Genomic DNA, 18,548 nt, shown 5'->3' with positions numbered 1-18,548 from the left:
CAAAAAGGAATAAGGCTACTTGTTCATACTTTCATTGTATTCCCAGTTTGTCCGAGAACATCTCACATCATGAGCGCGAAGTGAGGCAGATAATGCGAGTTCATTTAAACCAGTGAAGACGTTTTTAATGCGTGTTGTGGTCACGCACAATTATGGAACAAACTAGTTTATCTGGTTAACTCCAATACTATAATTCTCATTATAGTAAATTACGTATTGTACTACGAATCATTGTAACTGACTAAAAATTATCAAGTACTGCATATAAACATATAAACAAGCACTAATTGCTGGTAAACTTTCTTTACCATAACAATTGGTTTGATACTGTGCAACATGAATTGATAATGTGATGGTGATCAATTGTTAACTACAAGATATTGATGTAAGGGATGCATGGAAAATTGCGTTGATAATGTGTATTGTCACGACAAACATTTTGTTATTTATCTAACGAGAAAGAATTTCCGATATTGAGCGTATGGAATGAAGGATCCGTCATTATCATAAATAGACATGCCTTGCCTAATAGAGATAATGCCAATGTATATATTGTCATGATTGCATTTTTTCCCTGTGATTTTGTTGATTATTCAAAGTTATATCCCATATCATTTGCAACATTATGTTGAAGCACTGAAACAATTATACATTTTTTCCAAATTAATATGATTCGCAAAATAGCTACTCATCCACTTATACAATAATATATTGTGCTGTGTAAACTCATTTCATCTATTCGTGTGATTGTATCTTCCAGCATCTTCTAACGCCAAGCTGGCTACCAAGTTCAACACGATGAAAAGAACATTCCTTGGTGAGGTTGCATGTTTCCTTCATTCAGTACTTGATTTCATGTTGTTTTTGTCTTCGCTATCTTCCGTTTATATTACAATAAAATATATATGATTGGCGAACACGATTTCAAGATGTTAAAACGTTAGTTGAAACCTGACTTGCAGTGTACTTAAGGGTAAAGATATTATATTGAAATGTAATACGTATGGAGTTCAACAGATAATCTATGTGTGGAGAAGAAAAAGAAGTTGTGGACTCTTTACATAACTATCACAAACGCCTGGCCATGCCAAAGGCTATATCATTATTGAATGTATATAAAACGGATCTTTGAAACAAAAAGCAAAGCATGTATGTAGAAAACAACGGATAATGTGCAGTTTGAATACTGGAAATATAATAAAGACTACTTCAAACGATGGACTACTGAAAATAGAGAATATTAAAACGAGTACTAATCACAAAACACCAAGGCAAAATTTTCTGACTAATTGGAATGATATGAAGTAGAATTTTGCATTCACAAAAATAAAACGTTAAATCCGACACAAGAATGAAGACACAAAGGGTTGGGTCTATTGGCATCTACATCTATTGACTAGAGCATTACAGATTCTAAAGATGTCACTAAAAATAAACTTCATATCGATGTTTCTCCTTGGAGACAATTCTGATCCGCATAAAACCATTGACTGGAAAAATACCAGTTACACGTTAGTCAGTGGAAACATTTCTAAAGTGATAAAATACTACTGCGTGAGGATAAAGAACACAACAACAAAAGTTGACCCATTCAAAATGGGAAACTTTTTCATTGTATAAACGCTGCGGTGTATTGACCAGCCTGTTTCATTGAAAAGTATGCACCTACAGATTTATTTGCCAATTAGTTCCATTATTTCCTCAGTGTATTTAAACGTTATCAGAAACTAGCACTTAACACAAATAGAGACAAGCCTAACTCGAATGACAGCAATCCGGTGTCCATTAGATGTCACGTAGACATCTTTCAACTAATTTTGTTGGATGGTCAAGTTATCTGTTGGATTGGCTTTGCTGGTTAATGATGTTAGTGTATCAATTACAACATCTGAAAATGAATTTAAAAATAGTACAGCCCAAGCATGGATAACTATTTCATGAATCTTTTGGGGTAATATTTCTGCCATATTTTCCAACTCTTTTACAGTGCATCGTTTATTTGCATATTTAATTTGCTATTGTTATGCCTTTACTCACGATTGTACTCTTCAGTTTCAGATAATGTTAAGGACAAATAGATCTGACTTGTCTACGATAGATCAAAATTCGTTTTCCATCTGTAATATTTATTATCGTCGCTATTGATATAACCTAACGAATCGAAAGCATTTGAAATCCTGAATATGAATATGATAAACTATATATGTATATGATAATTCCGCAACTTCAAGCAAGAACTGACTGACCCTGACAATATTCTTAGTAATTTTGAAAAACAAAATATCTTAAATGTAAACGAAATAGAACATAAGTTAAAAGAGAATAAAGTTACCTTTGAAAACTAACTACAAACAATGGTTACAAAGTTGGATGGAATTTTGTAAGACAATATGCGATAAGTATGCATAAAGACAGTAATTGTGTTCAGTTAAAGAACACTAAGTTTCGCGGATTTATACTCGTATCGCTTAGTAAAATAGCAAGACATCCCAGAGGATTTTCTTATGTTAACGAATTAAATGACGAGTATGTTGTACTTCTAAAGACTATTTCCTCCTAAGAAGATGACTTTGTAATGCGATTAAGTAGACCTATATCCCAACAACAAATGCAAAGTACAACTGTGCCTTTTCAAGTAATAGCTATGAATTTCATGATAGATAAATAAACTTAGGTGCAAACAAAACACAAAATGATACATCCTTGGGAAAGTCAGAAACACTGTCCAAATTTGGTAGTATCTGTGAAAGAGGACACCATATTGAACCATCAGTTACAATCAGACAACTAATACGAGTATCACTGAAATGCCATTGGATCAACAGGTAAAATAAGCAGATAATATAGTTAATTAACATGTCGGAAAAAATTAAAGATGAGAACCTACGCCTGGAGCGACAAATTCCTTCACTTGCTCTAGACGTTTTGAAGTCAGAACTAGGGGCTCGTGAAAGATGATGTCAAGACCCATGCAGTCCTTTTCTTCTATATATTTGTCGATCACATTTTATTTATGTTTATCCTCAACAGTTTATTTTTGTTTCGCTGTTGCCGTATGTTTACCAGCTTCTGGAATACCTCTCTTGTTTGCATCGGAATGGATGGTAGGATTTAACACAATTTCAATGCAGTCTCTGGATTTATATAAAATGCTGCTTTATATAACTATACTACCTATGTTTATAAACGTTATCACTCAGTAAGAGTAAGATACTATCACCTCCAAAATCATTATCTAATTTTACTTTTGAAATTGTGATGTATTGTTGAAATTTGAGTATACTAATTTCATAAGTGCCATAGCCACGAACCTTGATCTTCTGTATACTGTTTTCCACACTCATGTAATTTTCAGTTGCTGTTGATCTCAAATGTTTTTTAATTCCTTCAATGAACTACCCTATTATTCTCGTTTTGGGTAAGGCAATCATACCATCTCTGGTACATTATATTTCGTTTTTCCCATTTCTTCTAACAGCTTTTCCGTGTTTTGTTTGCGGCATTTTACATCCATAGTTACATCAAGTTTTTCCTGTGGTGTAATAGCTAACTTTCATTTACCTCTGGCTGTCTTTCAAATATTGTACATCCGCACACAATGAAAGTTGTACTTTTTTCCTTTCATGACGTGAAAACTCTTCCCAAGTAAACTGGCATTTGTTAATTTTGTGGCAATTCTTTCTGATTGAAGGTTTGAAGAATGTGCTAATACTGTTTATGGCAAGGCCTTTTATGTATGAAAATTGCACGTTTGATTTTATAGTTTGTGACTTACAGCTATACTTTGAGTAGAAGATGTCTCAGATAAGTTAAAATAGTGCATTCGTATATATTACCATTTATCTCATTCAAAATCACACAGACTAACTGCTAGTCGTAGATATTGTTTTGTTTTTCAATTATCCTGAAATATAATTAGAACCAGCGTAATATTCTCTAATGCTGTTTATTTTAATTTCTTCTATAATGTCTTTTGAAACTTGAAAGGACATTACCTACATTGTATTCACTTTATCACAATTACCATGTGCACAATTGTTAAGTTTAATTGTAATGTTATCGGACGTAGGGATTTTTTCCTCCCTGGTCTCGTAATCAACACAGGAAGTGCTTGTCTTAACTCCCTCGTTTTATATTGCACTGTTTTTCCCACATTCTAGGAACTAGTTATCTTGTAAAATCTACAAGTCATCATTCTGTTTGATACTTTTGTCAGCGCATTGCTCTCCTCCGATATATGTTTAAGAAATTATATGTTGGTTCACAACTGTTAAACGATTTGTCATATCCCTTCCGTTTCACAAGTAACGGCTATTCATTGTTCATTCTCTTGGTCTTCAAAATTATTTTGACTTTCTATACATCATCCTGTTTGTCGCTTAGTGGTATATCTTGCTTGCGAAATATGTCTTTTATATCATCTCGTTCTATATCATCCAGTTAGTAAATACTTGCCTGAATATAATTATTTCCTCGGTTACATTAGAAAGAGATCTCTTTGCAAAATTTGTTTAATATTTTGGAATTATAAATTTTCACCGAGCTTTAAATAAGTTGTTCAACATTTAATTGTTTTCAAAATAGCTGATTAGGTTCATCCTTACTTTTGACGTATTACTTTTCTTGATCGCTTCATTTGGAATCATGTCTAATAATGTGTGATATTTTAGTGTATCACCAATTACCTATGATAAAATGTAAACCCATTTTCTGGTTCCGTTTTGAATGAAATACTTCCATATTCTAGCCTTCATAATTTTGTTAAACCTTTAAGTTACAACTGCTTTGTTTTCCGAGTAAGATAAAAAGTATTCAATGCTTTATTGTCTAACAAATCCTTGACTCTTTTGTTGTAAAACTAATTTTCCCTCCTCAACCTGTACCTTCTTCGGCTTACTCTCCTGCAAGATGTTTATAAAACCTTTGTGATTGACATTTTGCATTGTTGTTACTCTCTGTGTCCAGAGGGTATTTTGAAAAATAGTCCTTTGAAAATGTATTTGTATCCATCGTTGTATGTTAAATATGTTTGAACGTCAACAGTACCTGCTAGGTCCTTGTCAGTAATGCGATTAACATGGATTCTTCCATAGGATATTTTGTCCTCACTTGCTTTTATAATGCGTAGGTAGATTGTTGAATTAACCATTCTTACAGTACACCCTTTAATGTGTAATGTGTTCTCATACTTGATCTATGTTTGTTTAAGCAAATGTACTTTAAAAATTGTCCGCTATATACATTAAACACTTCTCTTTATTTTCTTGTCCAAGACACTTTCAGTGGGTCTACGTCGTCTGCAAAGGTACCTATTTAGAATGGTATAAAAGATAATGGACAGTACGTTTACGCTTAATAAACTGTATTTTATTTAGATCAGCAGGTCAAGAGAACACCAGACTACAACTGTTACGTTTATTCTCAGCAATTAGCAACATCTGTTCAACCATTTCAGACGTAATTTATATTAACGTCACATTTTGCCAACGCAACGATTAATTTCAGAACAGCTGCTTCCTGCACTAGGTTGATTTGTACTATTTTAAAATTCCTTTACTCAATATGAATGATTTTATAGTTTGCATATTGAGGTGGTGATGTTAATGAGATCGATTTGTTTCAGAAAAACGGTTGTTGTTGTTGTTGTTGTTATAGGGTTAAACGCCATATTTCAGCACAAGATAGGCTATACGTGGCGGCCAGTATAAATGATGGAAGAACCCGGGAAAACCCCGGAAAGAACCACCGACCCACGAGAAGCTACTGGCAAGCTTTCCCACATACCCACATTTGCCAAGCACGAGACTCCAACCCACGCAGACAGAGGTGAGATGGCAGTGATCTGTAACGGTGAGCGCTTTAGACCACTCGGCCACTCGAGACCCCCTGTAGATGAATGGAACATGAAATATAAGGTGGTGGGGACTATTACCCACCATTTTTAGTAAATTTATATTTACAACATTAGTGCTTACAAATATGATTAACTATTGTGTATATTCTTGTGAACCTGGACAGATGAGCTGACTGACCTACGGACTCATAATCAAAGGGCCGCATAAATGAAATCCGCCCAAGCTAATCCAAGTCGGCTGCTATAGTTAGGCCACGTGAGCAGCACTTATCTCCCATTTCCTCAGCGTGGTATTCTAGTATTTTGTCTAATCAGTATGTCAAGCCAGTGAAGTTATTTCAAAGTTACAGGAGCATTTGCCTATTATGTGAAGTGGAATGCGAAGTTTCGCACTACAAATAAAATAATGACTTCTCACTTGCTATCGATGAAAGTCGCTAGCAGCAAAAGAACAAAAATTAAAGTAAATTAATATTAATTAAATTCACTGAAAATGAAACTTAACTTACCATACTTATCAATCGTGAAATTTTTCGAGTAATTTCCGACCTGAAAGAGGGAGAGAGACTTTTCATTATAATGTCAGAAAGATCATAATGGCCGTTGTATTTAGCTATTAAGGATTGAGTTTTATAAGTGACATTCGTTTTCCTTACTCTACATTTATCATTCTCCTATTGAGAATTGAAAAGATCGAAATTGAATTCAAATACGGTATTCATAGGCAATGTCCATCAAATGAGAACACAGAAATATATGCAAACGTAGCATATTTTAATAATATTTTTATAAATGCTTTTATTGAAATGGCACTGAGAACTAGAAATTCGAAAGGACGCGTATTTCCAACCCACCCTCTTAATAAACGATGAAAACGTAGAAATAAAAACTCAACTGCCTTTCAAAAAAAGGTTTAAAATTAGTATAGCCATGCCATGGATATTTCATGCAATTCCTAACATATGCATTACTATTATGCAGACGCAATTAGAGTCGTGTCTTGGAATGAGAAACTATAATGTATGACAGCTACAGGAAAACCGACAAAGCATCGGCGTGTTAGTTTTTCATAACATTCATCGACCAAACTTGTAGCGTCATTCACAGAATAGCTATAAACGAATTTCTACGCAAAGCATTAACAACTACAGTATGAAAACATCAACAAACTACGGACATTACGACTGAATGGTAAACTGTAAAGTTCAAAATGTTCAAAAGTTTTTAATTCATTCATCACACTCGTAATGTATCCTGGACGATTTCCATTAATTTGGAACTTTTGCAAAGTTTGATGGTAATGAATTTAAAACTGAAACAAGAAGCAAGTGATGTAAAAGGTGGGAATTTCATTTCGAAACAATATATTTGTGTTTTCTGAACAATACTTCAGAACCTTGGGGCGCAATATTAGTGCGAAAAAACGAGTTAACATTTTCCCATGCTAATGTAGGAAACATTTTATTACATACTCATTTCTATTTCCTATCAAAGGCTTAATAACAAAGGAATACACTACCAGAAACAAAGTAATTCAGTTTATGCAGTATTTCAAAATAAATACACAACCGTATGTTCATCAAATCACAGTTACAATATTTATGCGCACTTAGCTATACCCAGCGACCTTTCAACTTAGTCGCGCGCTCGACATTAATTTAAAGTCCTTCTCGTTCGGGTCCACTTAAATTGAAATTTGGGATCATATTTTAAATGAATGAATGCGCATTGAAAAAACATTTCCATTTGGTCTGGAATAGATGCATTTTGCTTTTCTGCTGATCCAACTCAATTCTGATTTTCTGCTTGTGATGGACTGGATTGACTTGGTAAATTCAGTGCAAAAAGGAGAATGTGATTTCAGTTTGAAATATAATTGAAATTGCTATACAATTTCGGTATGTATCAGATTTTCCATAGCATGGGTCATATCATTCTAATTTGCAGAGCTAATTTTGAGAAATTAAAGCTGCATAAATGTAAGTATATTTATTACCAGTCTTATTACCATCTAAAGAAGACATATGTTTGTACCCTACCACTTGCATGTTCGCTGTTAGTAGGACGTTATGCTTATTTCTCCAAAATAACTGTTTAAATGATCAGAATGGTATTTTTAAGTACTGCGTTTTTCACTTTTGTTGTTGATATTGCGAACATCACGTTATTTGGATTGCTTGTATGAAGGTTTATTTTGTGACTCCATGAACTCTTCCACATCATTAAGGTTATTATCTCTACTTTCAAATGGACAAAACAGCTTGTAAACACAAACAAATATAATATTACCAGCCTAATGCTGAAGCGTCTACAATATGAGTGTACATAGTTTGTTTACAAAGTAGCTCCTAATACACGATACTATTTTAGGCATATTTATCGTGCAGTATGAAGCTGTGTAATATCCAAAAATACTGCACAATTCCGACAGTCTAAAACTAATGGAGAAATTAATTGAGCATATAATTATTCAAATTATTTCTGGTAGAGTTGTGTAAAGTTTAACACCAATGAATTACACAAAATCAGAACCATAGATACGACGAACAAACTACTCGTTGGGTATAACACGTCTTCACATGGACAAGTAGGATATTAATAACATATTCGTCTGTTCCAATGCATATGTGAGGTACTGAAAGTCTAAATAAGTGATCCTTTGCAATGTTAAGAAAGATTCGTATACTATACTGCTATTTTTACATCAATGAACAGGAAGGTTTGCACTGCTTTTTATTGTGAAAATGCAAGCATCTGATTATAAATTAAATAAATATTGTTATTATATGCTCATTTTTTTTCTCAGTTAACTTTACATTGTCAGAACCGTGCAATATTACCCGATACTGAACTCACGTGCAAATACACATATTGCATTCACGTGCATAAAGGAACTATTTTCTATTGCAAACAACAATGGACGCAGACGCCAGCACTTATGATTTGTAAACAAATCATGTACACTCTCGTAGTAGGCGCTTTACGTTTTGGTTGTTTAAATTTGTTTCTTCATGAAGTAAAGCAGATGTTTCGTGGATTGCCACATACCAGCTGATTTGGTACATTCCGCATTAACATTTTTGATACAATGTTTCGGATTTAGGCTAGCTATACAACAGACGCAAGAAAGGGAGCTTACAAACAACATTCAAGTGACAAGGCATATACTGTCTTCTTTAGCTGGTGATAAGAATGGCAAAACAATATACTTACAGGTTTACATCCTGAATTTCCTCAAAATGTACCTTTTTAGTTCTGCAAATCCAAATTACATGAGCCATGTCATAGTTTCTCAATCTTGATTACACATTTCGAAATTGTACTGTAATTTTGAATATAAGTGCAATTACATCCACCTTACCGCACTCAAAATCAAATAAGCATTAAATTCTATAGCGTCTTTTTGATAATTGCAATTGCAAGACTTCGTATTTTTCCAACATTAAGATTTCAAACATTCAATGACAGAAACAGAAACACATTTGCAGATGTCAACACGTTTCTCCCTCGCTTCTTCATTCTGATGTATTTCATGTGGAATTGTCACATATAAATCCAGTCCATAATCACGAAATTTCGTAGAATCGAAAAACTTACCAAAATATATTCATCCCAGATCAAATGGAAAAGTTGCTGCAATGCGCATTCATTCACAGTATGACTCCAAATTTCAATTTTAACTAGACACGTCATTTTCTGTTGAATGTTATGTCGAGTACGCGAATAAGTTCAAATTTATCTGGGCAGAGTTATGTGCGCAATAATAATGTTGTGTGTAATGATGAATCTGCGCTTATGTATTTAGTTTGGAATACGGCATGCATTCAGTTACTTTGTTTCATGTAGTGTATTTGGTTAATATAATTAAGCATTAGGTAGGATTAAAAAATGAGTATATAATAAAACGGTTACTACATTTGTATGGGAAAATATGAACTCGTTTTGTCGGATGGATATACTGCACTTCCAAGGTCGTACAGTATTTCCTTTCGAAAAACTCGTTCATATTTTCCCATACAAATGCAGTAACCTATAAGTCTAGAAGAATACATTATAGTAAACTTGGTAGGTGGCGATTCCAAACATGTGTTAATTTTCCAAAAGGAGATAAATGCCAATTAAAAATCATCAACGTTTCTTCTCATGTGATATGTAAAACATGAACATAATGCAATAGTTGCATTTTTCGAATTTCAGCGAAATATCGTAATAAAATGAAAGCAATTGCGACTACTGACTAAAATGTATTTTAACAAATAAAAACGCATAAAAGTTCAAGATGCGACAATGTGTCTCAAGTTATGCATGGAACATAATACAGATCTGGTAATACAAGCTGTAAAACTTGTTCAGTATAATTTTGCTGATTTATTAGAAATTACCGGGACAAGTAACTAATACCTAAAGTAAAATATCCTTTATAAAACCATAAATATACGCATAATGTAAATGCACACAAATACGTATTCATATAAGCTTACGTTAAATATTGTCATTTTTAAGATACAGTTATACACACAACCTTTGGAGAATATTTCATTTAGAAAGAATTGTTATATCCGTTGAAATGTACTGTAAGTGTGCGCGATACATACAGTAAATACTGATTCAGCTCTGAATGACAATGACCTCTGCATACTTACGTTCTTAACGATAAGTAGCAGCTACTAATCTTTTCCACTTATATTTAAAAAGATGAACCAGTTATCAAATGAAGAGGGTTTCATTGCCTATTAAATATGCATTAAACTGAATATTGTAAGTCAACGTTATGGATAAGTGAACTCAGTTTTTTTATCATGTTCAGCAGCAAAGACAGTTCATAGATCTGAGATGATTTTTATGCAAGAAATATAATTCTTTCAGAATTAGACATGTGCTAAAAACATATCGCTTTTGCTCAATCATTTTCGTGTCCTTTAGCGACAAGACAATAGTAAACTTATACAATACTGACAGGATTCGGGACATCCACTTGAATCCTCCAGTTCCCAAGCAGTGGTTCACTGTCTAGCGGCATAAAGTTTTCAACTACACCGTATCCTGGCTCCGCGATATCCAGCCATTGCTTGATCTTATTGCCTTTTGGATCCTGTGTCGAAAATTAATAAGATAAATTAAATCATATACTAACGAATTTTTTATCTGGTAGGCATCTTTTTCAATCAAAATATTGTTTTATTATTGCGTAAAGAACTGCGGATCAAATATTTACCAGGGATGTTATAGTGTTACATGTATATGACTGTCACCTATATAAGGGCTAGCTGCTGTGATACCAAGGAGTGAAACATACCGAAAAGATTGGCCTTCTTTAGAGTTCTGTTAAACGTAAAGTTGACGATGAACTCGTAAAAAAGGGGAAAAAATACATTAACTGTGATGTGCAGCAAAGAAACGATCAACATCTGTTTTTTCTCCTTCAAACTGAAGCAACTTTATGTATTTTCGCGATAAACGATATTTTCTTTTCGAATTGTATCATCCATGCTAAGAAAATCTACATATTTCGAACCACTGGTTGGATAAATTGAAAGAAGAATAAGTGTTGGGAGGCAGACATATACGGGATGGAATCGTTTGCCACCCATTGTCCCTACTTTATTAGTGTTTCTATCTAATGTATCCATTCTTAATCTTATCAATAGGACTTTTCGCTGATTCAGCACAAAAACACTAAATGACGGTAATATTTGGAATATGCCCCATAAGCTACAGGTTGTTAAATATTTTAATCTGAGTTCGATTTCACTGTATGTAGTAGTGAATTTGATCTTATTTTGCACACTACTCATAGCAGTTTTCTGTGGGTAAGGTAATCTGTCACTCCATCACAGTTTTGACCATTCAACTTTCATAAGCCCTTGAGAACTTATAGTCAAACAGTTTCAAAACCGTATCACACGCATAGACTAGCTTCGAATGGTGGCTCGTGAATAGGTACTGCAAACAATTTTTTGATACAACCAAAATTGCCATGTTTAGTATAGTTATTACTTGCCTCGTCCACGTTGACTGATAGACTGATTATATACATACCGCCACCGACATGGAGTTTCACAATTGATGACCGCAAAAATCAGTACCCTTTTACATCAAAGTTCAGGTCTCAGCGAAATTCACAGAAGGATCATGCGATGGTAAACTCAAGAAACATTTTTAAATTAAGTTATAGCTTTTAAAAAAATCCTATTTTATCAGACATAACATTTTAAAAAACTGACTCAATTGACGGCTGGGTAAAATTGTACGTAGAATATACATTAAGTATACATAACTATCAATTAAATGTGTAAAATAAGCTACGAGTACAGGATAAATATATTCAGTGTGAGGGAAGGAAATTCTTTTCATTATAAACTTATGCAGGAACTTCTACGCTTACCCCAACCCTACTTTGAAGGGAGCTTTATTATTATGTATTATCGTATTTTGTTTTACGAAGTGTATATGTGTGCACGAGGATTTTGTATGAATGAGAGATTGAGATATAGAGAGACTCACGTAAATGAAAATGTTCATTTTTCCTGTATAGACACTCATATTGGAAAATATTCCAAAGGCCCGGAAATGAACTGAAATTGAAAATATGGTCTGCCTTATGCGACAAAACGTAAATGTTTATTATATGGAACATATGGTTAATATTTAATTGTAATTTATACTTGACTTAACACTACACAATACAAATTAAATTGCTTTCCTAGAAAAGAAGTAAGCGACTGATAGAAAGGAGACCACAAATACTTGAATAAATGAAAGTATCCTGCGGTTTTGTTAAGTTAAATGTATGTGATGCGTACTATCGTACATTTCTGCTCGTTAAATTCTTTCAGTATATTTTGGCAATCAATAGCTTATCTACCATTACAAATTATGTATAGAAACCGCCGCAGCATTTCTTCAATGCAATATGCACAACTTAATATATTTTTCACTTAGACATTCCAAAGATTGATTGTGGAGTACAATCAATACAGAGCTTTTTTTAACAGTAATACAATCCGCCCTGTATGCGGTGTATTTATTCATTTATCGTTCTCATATGCATGCCTGTCTGAGACTCACTCTGCGGTATTTCGTTTCTACAATTACAACAGTTATTACTCAAGTAGCATGAAGGGATAGAAGTTCGCTCTTCGAGGAAACCTGGGGTCACTGACATCCGTAGAAGACTCTATCTCAAACACTGGCTCACTCACGTGACGTGTATGTTTACAACCCCGCCGACAAGATTAAAAGTGCTCAACACGCATCGGTCGCGTGGGTGATAACTATGTCATGGGTGTAAAGGCGACGATGTGTTTAAGTGGGCCTGAACGGTAACAAAAAGGCGAGGCCGGCGGTTTCATTCTACTCGATTATCAAACGTTTCGGAAATAAATCAAATAATTTATAAATACAAAGCAGTCTAAATTCTTTCACTGGGACGATAAAAATAAGTTTGGAAATATTTCTGAAATCCATATTTATTAGTTACAAAAAGCTTAAAATTTGACTTTAAATATAAATACAGTAGATATTGAATTTACCATTAAGATCTTCACAATATCTTTCCAGTACGCCATATAGTTCACTCTTAAGCAGATTCTAATTTAAATAATTGATTTTGTTTTAAATTAGCCTAGTGTAATAGCACACATTTTACCGATTATTCCAAGCTGGTATAATTTTCGCTTCGATTTTGACGTCCGACAGATTTCTTTATTAAACATTACAAAATAAATATTAAAGAAAATGGAAAATGTTGTAAAATCTGAATAAGACTCTCTCTCTCTCTCTCTCTCTCTCTCTCTCTCTCTCTGTTACAATAACAATTCTTATTGTTTATTTTTCTGAATTAACTGATCTAAGTTGAAATTCGCAAATGTAATTGTTTTATAGAACTATGCGGCGTGATTCTTTATGTTTAATATAAAGCTTTCTAAGTTAAAATGTCGTAAATGAAAAACAATTGTGAAATAAAGTTATAATTTTTGTAGGGATATTTTTTCCGGGGGGTGGGGTGGGGTGCATATATTGAAAAAGTATCCATCATTAGCACTGTAAACAAAAAACAACTTTATACCAAAAAAAATCTAACATCGTACTGTGAAGAGGTCACGGACTATATTAGAACAAATTTATAAACCAAATGTTCAGATAGTATTATGGCGTTCCTTGATGACTTCATAAACAGACGACAGACGACACAAATTATACATTTGTTCCATCTACACTTAATTTTCACCAACCATTTAGTTTTCGGAACCTGGAGATGCTGGAATTGGGTTTAAAAACGAAATGCTTTAGAAAATATATTCCGGCTTTCAAATAGATTGAAAAATATGCATACTCTGATTTATATAGACAAAGAACCTACTATGTCCATTATATTAGTTGACAAAAAGTATCTTCATGTACGAAAAGAAAAAAATATCCTGGTTAGAAAGAAACATTATGTTCCATACAGCCACAAAAATGAAATGGTCGGTTCCTTACAGGGATAAAGTAAGAACAACTTAATAAAAGACAAAGACTCTGGTGTTTGTAGAAAATATTGTATATATTTCCTAAATCACCTAACTCTTGGATTCCTCAAGGATATTTACTAAATTATCGTGACATTATTTATGTGTGTACTATAACATTTAGAGTTGTGATTCAGTGTCATTATGGTCATATATTTTTTTTACGTCAACAATGACTCTGACAAGATGAAACCGTGACGGTATAAAACCACCCAAGTCCCATTAACCAAAGCTTCCAACCCTGTAAATACGTTAACCATTAATTTTTTATGGTATTCTGCATATTATCTGTTTTCATTTTCCCATTTAAAACTTTGACATTAAGCATGAAGATGATTAACATCCCTAATTCTCAGTATTTGTTGTTTTCTAGCCAGTGAGTTATATTTTCATTCCCCCCCCCCCATAGTCACAGCCGTAATGTTAAATGTCGATACACCTACATATCGTCCCAACCATATTATATTCATACAGACTATATACGTTCCAACCGCAATGCCAAATAAACACACCTTATAGTGTCGTCCGTAATTTTGAATTGTTCTGTATTTCATACCTTTCCAAACGAAATATTAAAATCCTATAGATTCCACGGTGACCTTCGTGCAGACTGAATATGCATTCTTAATGAAAACATCACGTGTAGGGCACTCATTTGAAATTTTGACACTATCATGAGCTTAAACACTGTTCTTGAGATATTATTTAAGTGGTCCTTGTTGAAGAAAACTAAACAACAATAGCAAACAGCCAACACGCTTTTGTAGATTTTCTAAGTATACTGAATACAATTTTATTTTAAAACGTGGTTTGCATAGCGGAAGAGACTAAGCCATTGACCACATCGAATGAGTTGGATGATTAGGTCACAAAAAGACATCTATACAACAAAGCACTATTAATTAGTTGACACATTCGACAACAATTTCCGCCACTTGTGGTGTTTAAACGACTGTGTTCATCATTTTACTCCTCCTTAACATATTTTTCAGAACAAGAAAAACACATCAGCTTCCTTTCAGTGATTAGAAACGTCAGTATTACCCATACGCTCTTGGACACTCAAAGGTACACATATACTAAACATTCCTGACTGATATACAATAGCCCAATTTCTTCCGTGCCCTGACACTGTTCATTCTCTAAAAGAAATACATGAAGGATAATGAGCATATTTAGTGGTACGTAAATCGTAGACAATAACTTGCAATGTATAAAAGAAATGTAATTAGTATACACACAGAGAAGTTTTAAGCCAACCCTTCAACGGAAGAATGTTTTCACAGTAGATCAGATGGTATGATATTCACTATATTATTGAAAACCAGAAGGATGTTTTATGTAGGAAATAGTTGTTTTGGACAGCGATGGATTAGTGGAAGAAATCGATTTTCTTTTAAGTCCAGGTTGCAGCTAGTATTTTGACTGGCTTTTTGTCGGGCTCAAAGCTGAGTTAAAATATTTAAACCAGACTATCTTTATGTTTTGTATATAAATGTCGTCCATCCACATTTTCCACATCGAGGGCTTGAAAGTTCTAAAACTACAAATCCTCATATTTAATGGACAGAACCTCTCAAACATTTTGTACGTATTTTATTATACTAAGTAAATGACAAGAAAAGATTAAATAAAAATTTTGTTTTATTGAGTAAAGACAAACCACACCATCATAGCCATGACTTCCAGCACCTGTAATGATGTAGCAGTGCATACCCCTTATTACCACAAAGCACTAAAGTGAGATCTTCACATTTTAGCTAGTTTCGGGAAGTTAACAAATCATTGTTCGTGTAAAGTAATTACCACGATGATTTTGTTTTCATTTATATCTCAAGGTAAGTATAAATAGTTATGAATTCCTTAATGTTGCAAGGTAGTAATACCGAGTTTCATGTCTTGTCATTTCCAAGACGGAACGTGATGCACATAAAGCATGCATGGAGAGAAAAATTGCCAGGTTTTTATAATAATACCCAAGTGCCCTAGGCAAAACATTCGTATAACGTAACCTATCATTATTATCATTAAATTGTTGATGTCCTCGTGACATCCTCCTTCGGTACTCACAGAATGTCAATCAGTACACATATTATCTATGCAGTCAATTCTTAGTAAGGTTTAAATTACTAAAGACAGTTGCTTGTCGAAGTCGATTAAGAAAAATGGCGAATTTTTGTCTCATTTTACTCATGATGCTTTGCTAATTTCCGATAAGGTCTTTTATGCCCGACTAGTTTAACATACCTGTCTGGCCAGGTTTATACACGGCTTTGTCAGTCTGTACGAAGAGTTGGAATGTCTCAGGGCGGTATCCACGATCTAAGTTGACAGAAGCCTTCTCAATAACGTAAAAATCTGACTGCATTCTCACTGCAATACTATACGTGTCTTGGTAGTTTACACCATATGGGATCTGTGATAGAAAACAGCATAGGCATTTATTTTTAAATCACGCAATGAAGGTGTGAGGGTAGCATGCTCGTAGGACAGCTTCCACTAACAGCTAGGTTATTTTTACACATGGTATATATATATATATATATATATATATATATATATATATATATATATATATATATATATAGGGACTGCTACATAGATACTGTCTGATATATTTCTTAAAGGTACTTTAAAGATAATTAAAAGAAACTAAATTAAAGGACTGGATAGCCTTATAAATGCATACAGTATATTTGAAACCAATACCTCTAAATCAGGCCTACAGTGTATACATTTTTGGATTAAAATGCGCTCATCAGTTAAAAATAAACACCCTCACTATTAACAGTTGGATAAACTCTTGATATAGATATGCACCAGAAATACAAAATGCAACATGAACGTAAATGAGTAAAAAGGGTTCAATCTATTCAAAGATATTATAATTCATGTCCTTTTATAAGAAGTGCCGTACATCAATCTCTATGATGGCTGCACTCACATTAAAATTAAATCGCGATTGTCAAGGAAAGTGTGATTTAAGAAGAACGTGTTTCAAATATCTCAAACCATCATATTTATCTGATTCTTTTCCATTCTTTCGTGCACACAGCATGTTCTAAATATTAAAAGACAAATATTTGACTTCCTGCTTCTCATTTTTTGTGCAGCTTCCTCTTTCAATTAGGCATATATTACTTGTCTGTAGTACTAGGGTGCGTAAATTGGAATGTATGTTATTTGTGATAGCTCCAATAATACACTTTTGGAAAACCCGGTCATACGATCTAACAATAAAGATGTACGGTTGCTTACTGAATATGTATTAGTAAGGAAGATTTGCGGTTTTACAAGGACGTTAAAAAGGCCGAAACTTATATATCAGTAGTGAAATTACCCACCTGGATTGTTAGGATATCAGATGAACCTAAGAGATAAGTAAACAAACAAATAACTGCATAAATAAATTAAAGAAAAATAACTAAATACAAAAATAACTAAATAAATTAATACATAAATGAATAAATAATGCTGTGTCCCATCTTTTATCCATTTCATCTGGTAAGAACGCAAAAAATGTAGCGTGATGTTAAAACACAATCTCACAAACAAATCAAAACAAACAGGTCTTAATAAACATCTTTTGCCGAACACCCATCAACACTATCCTCTATTCACCCTACGCCAATCTTATCTTTGTAACCATAGGCAATTTATATTTTTTATTAGTGTCCTAACTTCATGGAAAAATTGTTCGACACCTGGGACAATTGCTTTTTGTGAACGCAAAAGGTGGATTTAAGTACCACAAGCATCTTTCAAAGCAAGACTATTTAAATATAATACAAAGACAGACATAAGCTGGGAACCAGTTGGTGGGGGGGAGGGTTAACCAACGGGGCAGTGATTGTAGGGTTAGGAGATGAATATACCACGCGTTTCGCCAAAATAAACGGTTACGTTGCTGGTCCCGACAGCCCTTTACCACACGAGGATGGTCGGCTAAAATAGACGGTGTACCAAAAATGTTTAATTTGGAAATATACAGCGCTACGAAATATCAAAGTGCCCGTGACTAAGGATTATACCGAAATATTAGACGGAAATAAGTTGAATTGTTTGGGTTATGAAAGGTCATCTTCTGGCCAATATCTATCACAAAATCCTAGACCATTCTTCGTTATGTTTCTTGCATCCAGTTGTGGTGACTGTCGCCTTCAAAGATAACACATATTGCAACT

At 33.7% G+C, this 18,548-nt stretch overlaps 1 protein-coding gene across 1 annotated transcript in view; it reads right to left on the bottom strand.

Moving 5' to 3' along the window:
• Positions 1–18,548, bottom strand: part of LOC149782723 (CD109 antigen-like) — a 264,351-nt gene that overhangs the window by 177,022 nt on the left and 68,781 nt on the right. The window contains exons 4-8 of the mRNA XM_089934226.1: positions 17,709–17,734; positions 16,612–16,780; positions 12,359–12,429; positions 10,812–10,946; positions 6,364–6,403 (exon numbers count right to left, since the gene is read on the bottom strand). Coding sequence (XP_089790352.1) covers positions 6,364–6,403; positions 10,812–10,946; positions 12,359–12,429; positions 16,612–16,780; positions 17,709–17,734 — 441 coding nt within the window. The remainder of the gene's footprint in view (positions 1–6,363; positions 6,404–10,811; positions 10,947–12,358; positions 12,430–16,611; positions 16,781–17,708; positions 17,735–18,548) is intronic.

This window comes from Sinohyriopsis cumingii, chromosome 15 (assembly GCF_028554795.1).
Source record: "Sinohyriopsis cumingii isolate HCF-2022 chromosome 15, ASM2855479v2, whole genome shotgun sequence".
Taxonomy (NCBI): domain Eukaryota; kingdom Metazoa; phylum Mollusca; class Bivalvia; order Unionida; family Unionidae; genus Sinohyriopsis; species Sinohyriopsis cumingii.
Note: the sequence above shows the minus strand (reverse complement) of the source record. Positions and strands in the feature narration are given on the sequence as shown.